At 47.9% G+C, this 16,327-nt stretch overlaps 1 protein-coding gene across 1 annotated transcript in view; it reads right to left on the bottom strand.

Moving 5' to 3' along the window:
- The window catches only part of LOC311223497 (kinesin heavy chain-like), a gene marked incomplete at both ends in the record, with an annotated part of 50,247 nt that extends 41,134 nt beyond the window's left edge, over positions 1-9,113 (bottom strand). The window contains one exon of the mRNA XM_084308281.1: positions 8,988-9,113. Coding sequence (XP_084164407.1) covers positions 8,988-9,113 — 126 coding nt within the window. The remainder of the gene's footprint in view (positions 1-8,987) is intronic.
- Between the last annotated feature and the right edge of the window lie 7,214 nt (positions 9,114-16,327).

Below are 16,327 nucleotides of genomic sequence, written 5' to 3'. Positions count from 1 at the left end.
CACGTGTGGGAGTAAGGCCAAGTTCGCCTACCATCGGTATTGAGACATCGTGTATATTAATATTTGAATAGTCATATTTGGCACTATATCGTCGAGTTGGACGTAGTCTATTAAGCTAATAATAGTCTGTTAATATATAGTGCTTCGTGCGGTGAGGATACTACCGTAGTCAGCACCCCATCGTTTCGGGCAGAAAACTGGCTGCTTATCCAGGGTGGTTGACCCCACGTGAAGCTGCACCCGAGGAGCCCCAGAGCCGACGAGCGAGTGGACCTGTATACCGGATTATTCTACCGACGACAGCCCGCCTTCCCAGGCACGGATTATGCTTTGTATACGTTGATTATTCCATGGATAAAGACCCCCGACACTGCCGTGTGTTGGAACCCCCCCCCCTGGAGAGGACGCAAGGTGAGGAGACGCTCTGCAAGACGAGGTCGCTTCACGTCTCTCCTCCGTGGACCGGAGGACGCCGGCCCACAAAGAGTCCATCTGCTTTCATCTGTGGTCCAAGGATCGCCGGCGCATTGAACGGCACTACAGTGGGTTCACCTGGGATACCCTTGGCCGGATGAGGCAGCCGGACTCTACCCCCCCCCCCCTTCCTACTCCTGTCGGCTTACAAGCGACCGGATTAACCCCCCCCTAGTGTATCCAGTCTATAATCATTAAAGTACCATTGCTGTTATTCCTTAAACTATTCCAGGTCGTATATGTACCACCTGCGCCTTCAGAGATTGGACATTCTCTATTGATATACCGACGAATACTCTTGCCATAAAAGTGCATACTAATTCCCATTCATAAATGTGATTGATTTGATTAAGTGCTTGCTCTACACACCATCGCTGTGTAGGAATAAAGACCTATTTCTAATTCGTACATTTGTGTTGGATCCGTTTCATCTACGTGACAGTGTTCATCATAATATATTTATGCCGAGTACTGGGTGGCCGAATATTAAGTACAAAGGTAGTGGTAGTAAGTATCATATCTAGTAATACAGTCAGGGAATTGTACCCCTCAGTTACAATTATGATTTAATTGTATTAATAAAGAATGTTATTTTTTAGAACATCCATCGGCCTCCAAGAGTTGCTGAATTCTTCTCCTTCAAGATGTTAGGGCAGCGGTGGCGGTGCCCAATAGCAGAACACAGGGAGAGAGAGAATAGAGCGTTTTAAGTAGGTTTTAATTCCTTTGGGTACCAAGAAGACAAGGCAGTAGAGAATATACAAGAATGTGCAACTTTGGATGAGTAGTGACTCTTGCTAGAGTTCCTCAGGAATGTCCAGGCAGGTAGTACGTCAGGAGACAGCGTCGGCCGGGAGTGGTGGTCCTGGGCACAGGGAGAACAGAGGTTAGGGCATGGCAGGCAGTACAGACAGAGCAGGCAAGGCTAAGTACGTCCTCGTACCTAGGGTAGATAGGATAACACTGAGACGATCAGTAACAGGATCCGCAGGGTTGATATCCAGACCGTTGATGAGCTGACGGCTCTCAGCTGGGCTGATGGGCTGATGACTCTCAGCTGGGCTGATAGATGGCGTCGGAAGCTGCTCATATAAGGGCGTGGAAGTAGGTAGAGAAATGGCGGCTCTCGCCATGATTGTGACAGACCCCCCCCTCTACGGGCGCCTCCTGGCGACCCTCCAGGCTTGTCCGGATTGGCCCGATGGAAGTCCTGGATGAGGGCAGGATCCAGGATCAGCTGGCGGGAGATCCAACTGCGCTCCTCCGGACCGTAGCCCTCCCAGTCCACCAAGTATTGGAAACCGTGGCGGCACACGTCCAGCAGCTGCCGGACGGTGTAAGCGGGGTGGTCATCAATGATCAGCGGAGGAGGAGGTTCCGGAGCTGGAGGGGACAAAGGACTGGAGACCACCAGCTTCAACTGTGAGACAGGAAAAGAGGGGTGAACGCGCACATGGGAAGGAAGCTTGAGCCTGACGACTGAGGGATTGATAATAGACAGAATCTCGTAGGGACCAACGAAACGGGGGGTGAGCTTCCGGGAAACTGACTTTAGGGGAAGGTCTCGGGACGAGAGCCAAACCATCTGACCTGGTTGATAGTTGCGAGCCGGGGTCCGGTGGCGGTCAGCGAAGCGGCGATTCCGGTCAGCGGAGCGGAGCAGCGCGGCCCTGGTGTCCTTCCATATCCTCCTGCAGCGACGAAGGTGCGAGGGGACTGAGATCTCTTCTTCCTGAGTAGGAAACAGTGGAGGCTGGTAGCCCTGAGAGGATTCGAAAGGGGACTGACCTGTGGCAGCGGAGGACAGGGAGTTGTGAGCGTATTCGATCCACGGTAGGAAGGCGCTCCAACCAGAGGGATCCCGGGTAGTGACGCAGCGGAGGGCGGACCCTAGGTCTTGGTTGGCCCGTTCCGACTGTCCGTTGGTCTGTGGATGGTACCCGGAGGAGAGGCTGACCGTGGCTCCCAGGGCCCGGCAGAAGGCCTTCCAAACCTGGGAGATAAACTGAGGCCCTCTGTCGGAGACAATGTCCACCGGAATCCCGTGGAGGCAGAAGACGTGGAGCACCATCAGGTCCGTGGTCTCTGAAGCAGAGAGGAGCTTGGGGAGAGCGACAAAGTGAACGGCCTTCGAGAACCGATCGACAATGGTTAGAATGACAGTGGTACCGTGTGAAGGAGGCAGACCGGTGACGAAGTCCAGGGCGATGTGTGACCAGGGCCGGCCAGGAACAGGCAGTGGACGAAGGAGCCCGGCAGGCGGTCGGTGGGAGGCCTTCCCACGAGCACAGACGGAGCAGGCAAGGACAAAGGTGCGGGTGTCTTCCCTCATGGAGGGCCACCAGAAGTGCCGCTTCAGCAGGGACAAGGTACGGTCGACCCCAGGATGACAGGCGAACCAGGAGGTGTGGATCCACTGGAGCACCTGGGAGCGGACAAGGTCGGGGACAAAAATCCGGTTAGGTGGGCCGTTACCTGGATCAGGCTGGGTAAGCTGAGCCTCCCTGATGACGGACTGGATCTCCCAGGTGGCGGAAGCCACCAAACAGGAGGAGGGGAGGATGTTGTCTGGGTGAGAGAGGACCCCTTTGGGGACAAATTGCCGGGAGAGGGCGTCTGGTTTAGCGTTCTTGGAACTGGGCCTGTAGATCAAGGTGAAGTTGAATCGACCGAAGAACAGTGCCCAGCGGGCCTGGCGTGAGTTCAGGCGCTTGGCCGTCTGGATGTAGGCGAGGTTCTTATGGTCCGTCCAGACAAGGAAGGGGATCTCGGAACCCTCCAGCCAGTGTCTCCATTCTTCCAAGGCCAGCTTGACCGCCAGGAGCTCCAGGTTCCCGATATCGTAGTTGACCTGAGCCGGCGTTCAGGTGGCGAGAGAAGAAAGCGCAGGGGTGTAGTTTCTGGTCGAGAGCGGAACGCTGAGAGAGGACCGCCCCTACCCCGGTACTAGAGGCGTCCACCTCCACCACAAACTGGGAGGACGTGTCCGGCTGGACGAGGATGGGCGCGGAGGTGAAGTGCCTACGCAGCTCGGAGAAGGCGGAGTCCACCTTATCGGACCAGACGAAGGGCACAGAATGCGAAGTGAGTTGGGTGAGGGGTGCGGCGACCCGGCTGTAGTCCATGATGAAACGTAGATAAAAGTTCGAAAACCCCAGGAAGTGTTGGAGCTGCTTGACGTTGGTGGGCCTGGGCCAGTCCAGCACCGCCTTGATCTTCTCGGGGTCCACCCGGATCTGGCCACCCTCGATAATGTAGCCGAGGAACCCAATGGAGGAGACGTGGAACTCGCACTTCTCTGCCTTAACGAACAACTTGTTCTCCAGCAGGCGTTGGAGGACCCGGCGGACATGCTGGATGTGCTCTTCCATAGAGCGGGAAAAAAATCTGAATGTCATCCAAATACACAAAAACAGAGCGGTTCAGGACATCACGGAGAACGTCATTGACAAGGGCCTGGAAGACAGCAGGGGCGTTGGTCAACCCAAAGGGCATTACCTTGTACTCGAAGTGACCGAGCGGTGTCTTAAAGGCTGTCTTCCATTCGTCGCCCTCCCGGACACGGACGAGGTGATAGGCATTCCTGAGGTCCAGCTTTGTAAAAATGGTGGCACCTTGCAGGGGTTCAAAAGCAGAGTTAATCAACGGAAGAGGGTACTTGTTCTTGACCGTGATGTTGTTGAGGCCACGATAGTCAATACAGGGGCGAAGGGAACCATCCTTCTTAGAGACGAAAAAGAAACCAGCGCCAACAGGCGAGGAGGAGGGGGTGATAATGCCTGAGGCCAGGGACTCGTGGACATACTTCTCCATGGACTCCCTTCTCTGGGCGCGAGAGGTTGAACATAGGCGACTAGCGGGGAGCGGGGCCCCCGGGAGCAGGTCAATGGCACGGAGAGCCCAGACAGTGAGAGCCCAGACAGTGAGAGCCCCTGACAGTGAGGGACAGTGAGAGACAGTGAGAGCCCAGACAGTGAGAGACAGTGAGAGCCCAGACAGTGAGAGACAGTGAGAGCCCAGACAGTGAGAGACAGTGAGACAGTGAGAGCCCAGACAGAGAGAGCCCAGACAGTGAGAGCCCAGACAGAGAGAGCCCAGACAGTGAGAGACAGTGAGACAGTGAGAGCCCAGACAGTGAGAGCCCAGACAGTGAGAGCCCAGACAGTGAGAGACCAGACAGTGAGAGCCCAGAGAGTGGGAGACCAGACAGTGAGAGACCAGACAGTGAGAGCCCAGAGAGTGAGACAGTGAGAGCCCAGAGAGTGAGAGCCCAGAGAGTGAGAGACCAGACAGTGAGAGCCCAGAGAGTGAGAGCCCAGACAGTGAGAGCCCAGACAGTGAGAGACAGTGAGACAGTGAGAGTCCAGACAGTGAGAGCCCAGACAGTGAGAGCCCAGACAGTGAGAGACCAGACAGTGAGAGCCCAGAGAGTGGGAGACCAGACAGTGAGAGACCAGACAGTGAGAGCCCAGAGAGTGAGACAGTGAGAGCCCAGAGAGTGAGAGCCCAGAGAGTGAGAGACAGTGAGAGCCCAGACAGTGAGAGCCCAGACAGTGAGAGACCAGACAGTGAGAGCCCAGAGAGTGGGAGACCAGACAGTGAGAGACCAGACAGTGAGAGCCCAGAGAGTGAGACAGTGAGAGCCCAGAGAGTGAGAGCCCAGAGAGTGAGAGACAGTGAGAGCCCAGACAGTGAGAGCCCAGACAGTGAGAGCCCAGACAGTGAGGGCCCAGACAGCGAGGGGTACACAGGCTTCTGGGCTCACTGGGCCTGAGATGCAGGTAACAGGGGTTGGGGTGCAGGTTACAGGGGCTGGGGCTTCAACTTCCTGGGGATGGGGGGCAGGTTACAGGGGGCGGAGTCCTCCATCGTGGGGCTGGCACTGGGTGGGGCCCGGACCTGGCTGTGCTGTAGCCACGGCAGCTGGGCCACCGAGGCTGAAGTCGGGGTCTGGCGTCTCAGAGCTGGAGCTGAGCTTTACACTGAGCTTTACTGAGCTTTACACTGAGCTTTACCCTGAGCTTTACTGAGCTTTACCTTGAGCTTTACCCTGATCTTTACCCTGATCTTTACACTGATCTTTACCCTGATCTTTACCCTGATCTTTACCCTGATCTTTACCCTGAGCTTTACACTGAGCTTTACTGAGCTTTACACTGAGCTTTACACTGAGCTTTACACTGAGCTTTACACTGAGCTTTACTGAGCTTTACTGAGCTTTACTGAGCTTTACACTGAGCTTTACACTGATCTTTACACTGAGCTTTACTGAGCTTTACACTGAGCTTTACACTGATCTTTACACTGAGCTTTACTGAGCTTTACACTGAGCTTTACTGAGCTTTACCCTGAGCTTTACACTGAGCTTTACACTGAGTTTTACACTGAGCTTTACTGAGCTTTACACTGAGCTTTACACTGAGCTTTACTGAGCTTTACACTGAGCTTTACACTGAGCTTTACTGAGCTTTACACTGAGCTTTACTGAGCTTTACCCTGAGCTTTACACTGAGCTTTACTGAGCTTTACACTGAGCTTTACTGAGCTTTACTGAGCTTTACTGAGCTTTACTGAGCTTTACTGAGCTTTACACTGATCTTTACTGAACTTTACACTGAGCTTTACTGAGCTTTACACTGAGCTTTACTGAGCTTTACTGAGCTTTACTGAGCTTTACTGAGCTTAACTGAGCTTTACTGAACTTTACACTGAGCTTTACTGAGCTTTACATTGAGCTTTACTGAGCTTTACTGAGCTTTACTGAGCTTTACACTGAGCTTTACTGAGCTTTACACTGAGCTTTACTGAGCTTTACACTGAGCTTTACACTGAGTTTTACACTGAGCTTTACTGAGCTTTACACTGAGCTTTACACTGAGCTTTACTGAGCTTTACACTGAGCTTTACACTGAGCTTTACTGAGCTTTACACTGAGCTTTACTGAGCTTTACCCTGAGCTTTACACTGAGCTTTACTGAGCTTTACACTGAGCTTTACTGAGCTTTACTGAGCTTTACTGAGCTTTACTGAGCTTTACACTGATCTTTACTGAACTTTACACTGAGCTTTACTGAGCTTTACACTGAGCTTTACTGAGCTTTACTGAGCTTAACTGAGCTTTACTGAACTTTACACTGAGCTTTACTGAGCTTTACATTGAGCTTTACTGAGCTTTACTGAGCTTTACTGAGCTTTACACTGAGCTTTACTGAGCTTTACACTGAGCTTTACTGAGCTTTACTGAGCTTTACACTGAGCTTTACTGAGCTTTACACTGAGCTTTACTGAACTTTACTGAGCTTTACTCTGAGCTTTACTCAGCTTTACACTGAGCTTTACACTGAGCTTTACTGAGCTTTACTGAGCTTTACACTGAGATTTACTGAACTTTACTGAGCTTTACACTGAGCTTTACTGAACTTTACTGAGCTTTACTCTGAGCTTTACACTGAGCTTTACCCTGAAGGGAGCACATCTGAGACACCTCTCCTCTTTCATCAGGCACCCCAGGTGTGGCCAATGCCCTGAGATTACTTGGCATTGGGAGACACTTGTCTCACCAACCAGCGGACGGTCAGCTGATGATAGCTAAAGCTCTCTATTGGCTCTCCATTGACTCTCCATTGGCTCTCTATTGGCTCTCCATTGGCTCTCTATTGGCTCTCCATTGACTCTCCATTGGCTCTCTATTGGCTCTCTATTGGCTCTCCATTGGCTCTCTATTGGCTCTCTATTGGCTCTCCATTGGCTCTCTATTGGCTCTCTATTGGCTCTCCACACAAGATGTTACAACTTTTGATAAAGGATGCAGAAGAGCGCCTTGGTAGTACTTTTTTACATGTTCTCCTATTACCAGGCACACGTCAACGTGTCCCAAGGCCTGTTTCTGACAGTGTGTGTTTTGGCCTGTATAGCCAATCTATGTTCCTTTGTACCCTGTAATGTCCAGGGCGTCAAGTCCTGACAACCAATCAGTCCGGTCAGTGTGGAGATGGACCAATCGTCTGCTCATCTGTCAGTGTGGAGATGGACCAATCGTCTGCTCATCTGTCAGTGTGGAGAGATGGACCAATCGTCTGCTCATCTGTCAGTGTGGAGATGGACCAATCGCCTGCTCGTCTGTCTCTGGGGGTACGAGGCCTCCTCGTCGTCTGAACAGCAGCCTCTCAGCAGCTTCCGGCTGGCCGCCAGGAGACAGGGGACAGCGGTGCCGGCTCCCCACACAAAACCTCCTTTATGACCTGACGTCAAGCCGAGGAACAGCCGTGACAAATATTGACACACAACAAGGCCTCAGAGAGGGAGGGCCTTCCATACTGTCGGCTACAGCAGGATTGTGATTTGCCACAGCGTTTCACTATGATATTAATAATGCAGAGCACACAGGCTCACTAATAGTGAGAGAAGAGCCTAATGAGTCGTTGTGATAGGACGATATTTACTTAATCTGCCTGTAACGAGTAAATATCAGCAATGGTCAATTAAAACGGGAAGAGTATATTATACTCTCAGCGATTGACGGAAGGGGGGAGGGGGGGTTACAGCCCCTATAGCCCTGATATATTACTCCATCATTTCGTTGTCCTCCTGGGATTTTATAATCAGCATTATTTAACACTGGCAAGTCCTGCAGTGCTGCAACGAAAGATGCAATGCCTGCAACGTGAAAATCAGCACTGATTTGACTAACGGGACAGGGGAGAGGCCTATATATAAGCCAGGCAGCACTATAGCCCTACTGGTCTCTTTTAGTTGCTTTGTGCCAAACTTAAACAGGATTAAACGTGGTCTCTGGATGGGGCTATAAGTCATTTGCATATTATATTTCATAATTTCGCTTCCATAGCATGCAGCTAGCATGCTTAACCTTAAACTGACCACATCCGTCTGTGTTCAGGCCGCCACAGGTGACAAAGCGGACAAGAGTCCTCTCCCCCTGGAATGTGCTCGTTCAGCACAGTTGAATACCGCATCATCGGGGTCCAAACAGCTGCAATCTGCTCTCTTGGCAAAGAAGACCCGGTTATTGGCCCCAAACGACACTTTTATACGGGGGACTCATTGAAAATGGGGGACCTGGCCTGATGTAAACAAGACAAACGTCTTTCTCTGGTCTGCATCCCCTTAACAATTGTGTGTATTGAGCTGTACTGTATTGTACCCATTCTGCAATCTGTTAAATAAAGTTTTCATTAATTCATCCGCACAGTCTGCTGCTGAGAACCGAACGTCGTAAACCGAAATAAACGAATGCGCAATAAACCTGAGGAATAATAATGCATTTGAATATTGTACAGCTTTAAAGTTTGAACGGTTGCACTATTCCAGGTGAAAATGTTCAAAACATGGTCATATATAGATGCGCACTGGGCAATTTTCCGCTGCGTGTTTATTTATAAGCAATAATTGTTATGCTACAATAATACACACTACAATGCTAAAATAAAACAATGACAAAAACAGGCTACAGTAATCAAGGACGTGATTGAATAAACAAAAAAAAGCTGACTTACGGTTATAACCACGGTGTCGTCTTCTTTGAATTTAGGAATGTATTTATCTCCTCTCGTTATTTCGGATTCGTTCAACGGCCTGAACCGACACAGCACCTTGACGCCGCACTCCGCCGCGTCCGCCATGGTCGCCTATAGTGTACAGACTATAATACAGTACGGTTCCACGGAGTACAAATATCTAAAAACTAAAAAATAATCGACGAATAACAAGTTTACGTTGAACCACAATAGGAAAAACGCGTCCTGCTTCACCCCCCAAGTCAAGCGAGTCTCTTTCCTTTCCTCGGCTAGGCCATGGTACACATAATAATAATATTAATAATAATAATAATAGTTAATTGCGCTCGTCCATTCCAGCGACAACAGCCGACACCCCTATGATGATGGCAACGTGACCAACTATAATAGTTCGACGCTGCCCGGAGAGAAGATTCCTATACGGGGGGGAAGTATTGGACGCAGAGGAGAGTTCAGAAGTGATGATGTTTAGCTACTGAACGCTCCCAGTTCAGAAACCGCATCATCGTCCCTGTTCTGGGCGCGCGCATGCGCTCCACCATCCTGCATCAGCACCACTCTCTCTACACGCCCCCCCCCCCTCCCGAACACAACCCGCATCTCCTTATTCCACTGCTACGCCATTCATTCCATTTACAAATGCCAGTTTAGCATTTTGGTCTACACAACACTTGAGAGAATGTCCCCCACCCACCCACCCACCCACCCACCTCCAATGTACAGTTTCTACGTCAAATGTATACTCTCTTTTCTGGACTCTTTTTGTATCACAAACAGTACTGTATTTGCAAATCTGGTATGTCATAAATGTATAGATGTAGCAGTACTGTCTATCTGTATGTCGTGTATGTCATTATGTTATGATGAATTGAAAATGGGGGACCCTGATGTAAACAAGACGAAAGTCTTTCTCTGGTCTGCATCCCCTTAACAATTGTATGTATTGAGCCGTACTGTATTGTACCCATTCTGCAATCTGTTAATAAAGTTTTCAATCAATCAATCTCTGTTCTCAATTCTCCTGACTAGACAATTACCACCGTGTCTGACTGTGGTGTTTCAGGAAGATATTACCTGCCACATTAGAGAACGTGGCACAGTATGTATATAGATTGCATAGTATATATTCCAATTAAAATTCTGTATTGCCTATATTTATTGTAACATATAAATATAACCGATAGGGCATACAGACCCTCACCTGCACCTTGGTTTACACTGTTTATTATTATCTTAATTATATTGTTTACACTTTTCTCATATTTCAATATTCATATCTAATTTCATTGCCTATATTCATGTCTTTCTATTATTTCTACTATTACCCTGCCCATACCTGTGTACCTCCCCTCTCCCATGTTGCTATGACGCCCGAATTCCCCCCAGGGGATCAATAAAGGAATATCTTATCTTATCAGAGAGCAAGAGGCCCAAGAAAGTGGCAGCAAGCCACACTAGTAAGTGGCTGCTTTATCATTATACATTTGAATTCGAGCAAGCAGTATAGACCACCGCAACACTTGCGGCATTCTGAAATCATGGGAGAGGGGGGGGGGGGGGGGGGGGGGGGGGTTGAAAATTAATGCATGTGGATGTGAGAGCCTTGACATTAAGTGGTTGTAGCTACGGCTGTGGGGGTGTGGGAGACGTGATCCAATAGACTTTAATACACCTGAGACTCCTGAACACAGAGAGACCAGTCCCAAGATCGGCACTTTTCCACACCTACTCCCCATTCGCATGCGCAGATTGCCCACGGAGTCTCTGGATTGTCCAGCGATCTAGGTTGATCAATCTGCACATGCAGAGTTTGGGGAGTAGTCGGCCGAGAAAGTGCCGATCGATTTGGGATTGGTCTCTCCGTGTTCAGGAGACTCGGGTGTATAAAAGTCTATTGGGTCGTGCCTCCAGCACCCCCACAGCCGTAGCTACAACCACTTAATGTCAAGGCTCTCATCCATAGGCGGCGGGTATATATAGGCTATGGGGGGGCTATGCCTACCCAGAATATTATGCTCGGAATCTTGAAATGTATATAATATGTGCGCAGGCTGCTGGCTATTGTGTGTGTCTTGTGCTGCAGCTGGCTGGCCGAGGTGTCAACGACGAAGGTGTCAATCGGTGGCAGCGTTTAACATTCCAGGTACAGGCAGTAACCAATCACGCATAGGCTCAGGTTAAATAATGTAGCCAATCACATCATTCACATGATCATCCTGATCCCGCAGGCCGCAGTAAGCAAACATCTGTGTTCTGAATTTCAGCCCGCCGATCGCTTTGTAGCGAACACCAGCGCACTATTTTGAGTCAAATTTCAAAAAGCTAAATGGATATATACGGTATTTTTCCAAGGCATAAACAAAGTAATTTAGAAGCTGCACCGGGCTGCCCCTGGGCATAACTACGGATCACCTGAGGCTGTATGTTGTTTTATCTTGGCAAACAAGGGCTTGCTCTAAGAGGACATGATGAGAGTCCGAGTTCATCAAATCGTGGAAACTTTTTAGAGCTACTGTAGTACATTGTTTTAAAAGCATGATGAGATCTAAATTACGAAAAACGTTCACTTCATTGCAACTTGTGATTCAAGTTGTGAACGGTCTTTCTCACCAAGACGAAACGTCGCATTTATCTGCATTAAGGTAAGACAATGGTTAATATATTATTGGATGCCTTCATTTGAACACTTCATTTGCACTATATGAAATGAGTGGGGCTCGCTGTAGTAGCCTAGTAGTGTGTGTGTGTATATGAAATCAGAACCTGGACAGTTTGCGTGCAACCAAAAATAAAAGGTCAAATTTTTCACGCTCCGCGCGGGGGCATTCCCTTTACAGCCTTCCCTGACCTAAAGCCCACGTGCCGCCTATGCTCTCATCCACATTCATTAATTGTCTCCCCCCATGAGCTCAATGTAATGCGGAAGTGCAGTAGTCTATAGCGGCGATCCATTGCATCCCCACTAGAGGTCAGTGTTAAATAATATAACAAAATACAATGGATACATTTTACACTGCATCAAGTTTTACACCACAGAGAAACTTGTAAAGTTGAATCCGCCGCCCCCCAAAAGAAAATTATAATAATTATTAGTTAATGGGGAATACCGCCCATTTTAAGAATGAACTATGTTCTTCCTTTTGCCTCAAGACAGGTGAGTCAGCATCTGAAAACACTCCACCCTCTCCTAAAGGTACATTTACATTTAGTCAATTAGCTGAACGCTTTTATCCAAAGCGACTTACAAGTTGTGTACAACAAGTCAGCAGGACGGGTACAAATCTGTCAGCTAAGGGTCAGTAGGATTGTTCGTCAAACTGTGTCAAACTTGAGTGCTACAGATTCAGATTCCTTTAGTGTCACGTCATTCAGTACCTTACAGCAAAAGTGTGAAATTCTATTTGTCGTGGTTCCTCAACAATAGCAGCATCCAATAATATAAATACAATAAAATTAGCATAGAATAAGAATAAAATAAGATCAAATATGACTAAAATAAAGATGACTATATACAGTTGTAAAACGTTTTGAGTGCATAGTAGTATAAACATATTAGCATAGTAGGTAGTAATATAGGCAAGATAGATAACTTAGTAGCAAAGTGCATAATAGTAAAAGACAGTACGAAGGTTAGTATTTATTTATTTTAATTTTAATTTCAGATATTGATTGAAGACGTGTTTTTAGTCGATGGCGGAAAAGTGGCCAGCTTTTGGCTGTCCTGACTGTGGTGGGAAGTTCATTCCACCATTGTGGAGTGAGGACCGAGAATAGCCTGCTTCGCATTGATGACCCCCCAGGAGCTCAGATAGGAGTGGGGCTCAGGCGGCCAGAAGATGCAGAACGTATGGGTCATGAGGGTTTGTAGTTAGAAGATGCAGAGCAGATTGATTGAAAACTTTATTAACAGATTGCAGAATGGGTACAATACAGTACAGCTCAATACACACAATTGTTAAGGGGATGCAGACCAGAGAAAGACTTTCGTCTCGTTTACACCAGGGTCCCCCATTTTCAATTCATAATGACATTTATGACATACGCAATATACAGATACAGATATATATCATGACATTTATGACATACAGAGATCAACAGTACAGAGGGGTCTTGAGGGTGTGTAGTTAGAAGATGCAGAGCGTAGGGGTCTTGAGGGTGTGTAGTTAGAAGATGCAGAGCGTAGGGGTCTTGAGGGTGTGTAGTTAGAAGATGCAGAGCGGAGGGGTCTTGAGGGTGTGTAGTTAGAAGATGCAGAGCGGAGGGGTCTTGAAGGTGTGTAGTTAGAAGATGCAGAGCGGAGGGGTCTTGAGGGTGTGTAGTTAGAAGATGCAGAGCGGAGGGGTCTTGAAGGTGTGTAGTTAGAAGATGCAGAGCAGAGGGGTCTTGAGGGTGTGTAGTTAGAAGATGCAGAGCAGAGGGGTCTTGAGGGTGTGTAGTTAGAAGATGCAGAGCGGAGGGGTCTTGAGGCTGTGTAGTTAGAAGATGCAGAGCGGAGGGGTCTTGAATGTGTGTAGTTAGAAGATGCAGAGCGGAGGGGTCTTGAGGGTGTGTAGTTAGAAGATGCAGAGCGGCCAAGAATGGAAGTGGACAGTGCCGGTTAGCAGCACTGAGGGAGAGGTGTTAGTTGGAAAATTCCTAGGCTAACCGGCCATGTTCACGTCCATTCACTGTGCTAAGCTAGGCTAACGTGCAGCCAGATAGCTTTCTACTGAACGCACAGAGAGGAAACTGGTATCTATCTTCTGGTATCTATAAGCTAATTTCCCAAAATGTTGGCATGTTCCTTTAAATCTCTCCCTGAGGCTGGAGAGGGTGCCCCAGCTCTGGAAGACCCCCTGCATTGTCCCGGTGCCCAAGAAGGGATGCCCCAGCGCCCTCAATGACTACAGGCTAGTCATGAAGAAGACCTTTAGTTTGAGGCTGGTCCTGCAACACCTCGAGCTCCTGGTGCGTGACTCCCTCGACCCCCTGCAGTTTGCATACCAGGCAAACATTGGGGTGGAGGATGCCATCATCTACATGCTCCACAGAGCCTACACACACCTGGAGAAGCCATCATCTACATGCTCCAGAGCCTACACACACCTGGAGAAGCCATCATCTACATGCTCCACAGAGCCTACACACACCTGGAGAAGCCATCATCTACATGCTCCACAGAGCCTACACACACCTGGAGAAGCCATCATCTACATGCTCCAGAGCCTACACACACCTGGAGAAGCCATCATCCAGAAGCCATCATCTACATGCTCCACAGAGCCTACACACACACCTGGAGAAGCCATCATCTACATGCTCCACAGAGCCTACACACACCTGGAGAAGCCATCATCTACATGCTCCACAGAGCCTACACACACCTGGAGAAGCCATCATCACATGCTCCACAGGGGAGCATGTCTATGTTCCCCGGGTCCTATGTTCCCCGGGTTCTATGTCCCGCTTTGATTGATTGATTGATTGAAAATTTTAGACCACCAGCCCTGATTCCAAACGCTAACCTTAACCAGTTCGAAAGAGGGCCTAAGCTTAACCGTTCGAAACAAGGCGGACATTAATAATTAATAAAATAATAAAAATTAATAAAATGTTCAATCTATTAATCAATCAAAGCGGGGAACATAGAACCCGGAAAACATAGGACCCGGGGAACATAGGGATGATCCCCTCCACAGAGCCTACACAGACCTGGAGAAGCCATCATCTACATGCTCCACAGAGCCTACACACACCTGGAGAAGCCGTGCAGCTCAGTGACTTCTCCAGCGCCTTCAACACCATCCAGCCTTTGTGGCTGGTGGAGAAGCTCAGGGTGATGCAGCCGGAGCATGGCCTGGTGGCCTGGATCACAGACTACCTCACTGACAGACCGCAGTACGTCATTCTGATGTGCTGGTGAGCAACACCGGCGCCTCCAAAGGAACTGTGCTGTTACCCTTCCCATTCACCCTCTACACCTCTGACTTCTGCCATAAAGCGGGTGCCACCTACAGAAGCTCTCAGACTCCTCCTCCATTGTAAGTTACATCACTGACGACGAGTACAGAGCCCTGGTGGAGAGCTTTGTGTGATGGAGTGACAGCAACCACCTCCAACTCAACATCAGCAAGACCAAGGAGCTGGTGGTGGACTTCCAGAGGGGCAAGAAGAGGCCCTCCGACTCCCATCATCATCCGAGGGGATTAGGTGGAGATGGTGGATACATATTCTTCAGGCAGGAGGCTGCGCAGCATCCGGGCAAGAACCACCAGGCTGAAGAATAGCTTCTTCCCGGATGCTGTGAGACTACTGAACAGTTCATCGCAGCTGTTTTTTTATTGAATGATTCGTTTTTATTAGGGCTGTCAGTTCATCGCGTTAATTAGATTAATTAATTACACAGCAAATTATCGCGTTATGAAAATTAACTCAAAATTAATTACATTTTTTTTTTTCTCTCATTCATTCCATAAGAATGTAGAATACACATTTACAGACTTTTTTTTAATATGGTCCATTTGCATGTTCTTGGTATCTGATTCTAGGGACATCTATGAATCTCAGGGAATGTATTCCCAGTGTCAGAAATACTGTATGATAGATCCACAAAGAATAGATTGCACGGTGCAAGTTGCACCCTTACTTACAATTCATTATGAATTGAAAATGGGGGACCCTGATGTAAACAAGACGAAAGTCTTTCTCTGGTCTGCATCCCCTTAACAATTGTGTGTATTGAGCCGTACTGTATTGTACCCATTCTGCAATCTGTTAATAACATTTTCATTCAATCAATCAATCTGCGCAGTGATTGATTGAATGAACATTTTATTTTGAGTAAATTGTAATGAACCAAATGAGAATATCAATAATTTTTTTTTAATCTTTTGACTGTGAATAACACCATGCTCAAATTGACCAGACCTGAAAAATCTAAGCAAATTATTAGATGGAAGATGATTAAACAGAAGGTTTTGTAGATACAGTACTGAATTCTGCCATCCGGACACATGCAATTTGAAATATGATTATAGAATATAAAATATCAGGCATAAAATGGTTATGAGATTAATTCGATTAATTAATTACAAATCCTGTAATTAATTAGATTAATTTTTTTAATCGCCTGACAGCACTCGTTTTTATTGGATTTTTATTGAATCAGTTTGCATGTCTATCATGAGGATCAGTATTTATTTGTGTATTTATTCAATTTATTTAGTATTTAATGGCTATAACCGAGACCAGAGTACTGTATTTCGTGCTTCCATGTCCCATGTAAAAATGACAATAAACATGACTTTGATATAAGTCCCTTGGAGTACACCTAAACAATA

The sequence above is a fragment of the Notolepis coatsorum genome, assembly GCF_963971535.1.
Source record: "Notolepis coatsorum genome assembly, chromosome: 1".
Lineage (NCBI taxonomy): Eukaryota > Metazoa > Chordata > Actinopteri > Aulopiformes > Paralepididae > Notolepis > Notolepis coatsorum.
Note: the sequence above shows the minus strand (reverse complement) of the source record. Positions and strands in the feature narration are given on the sequence as shown.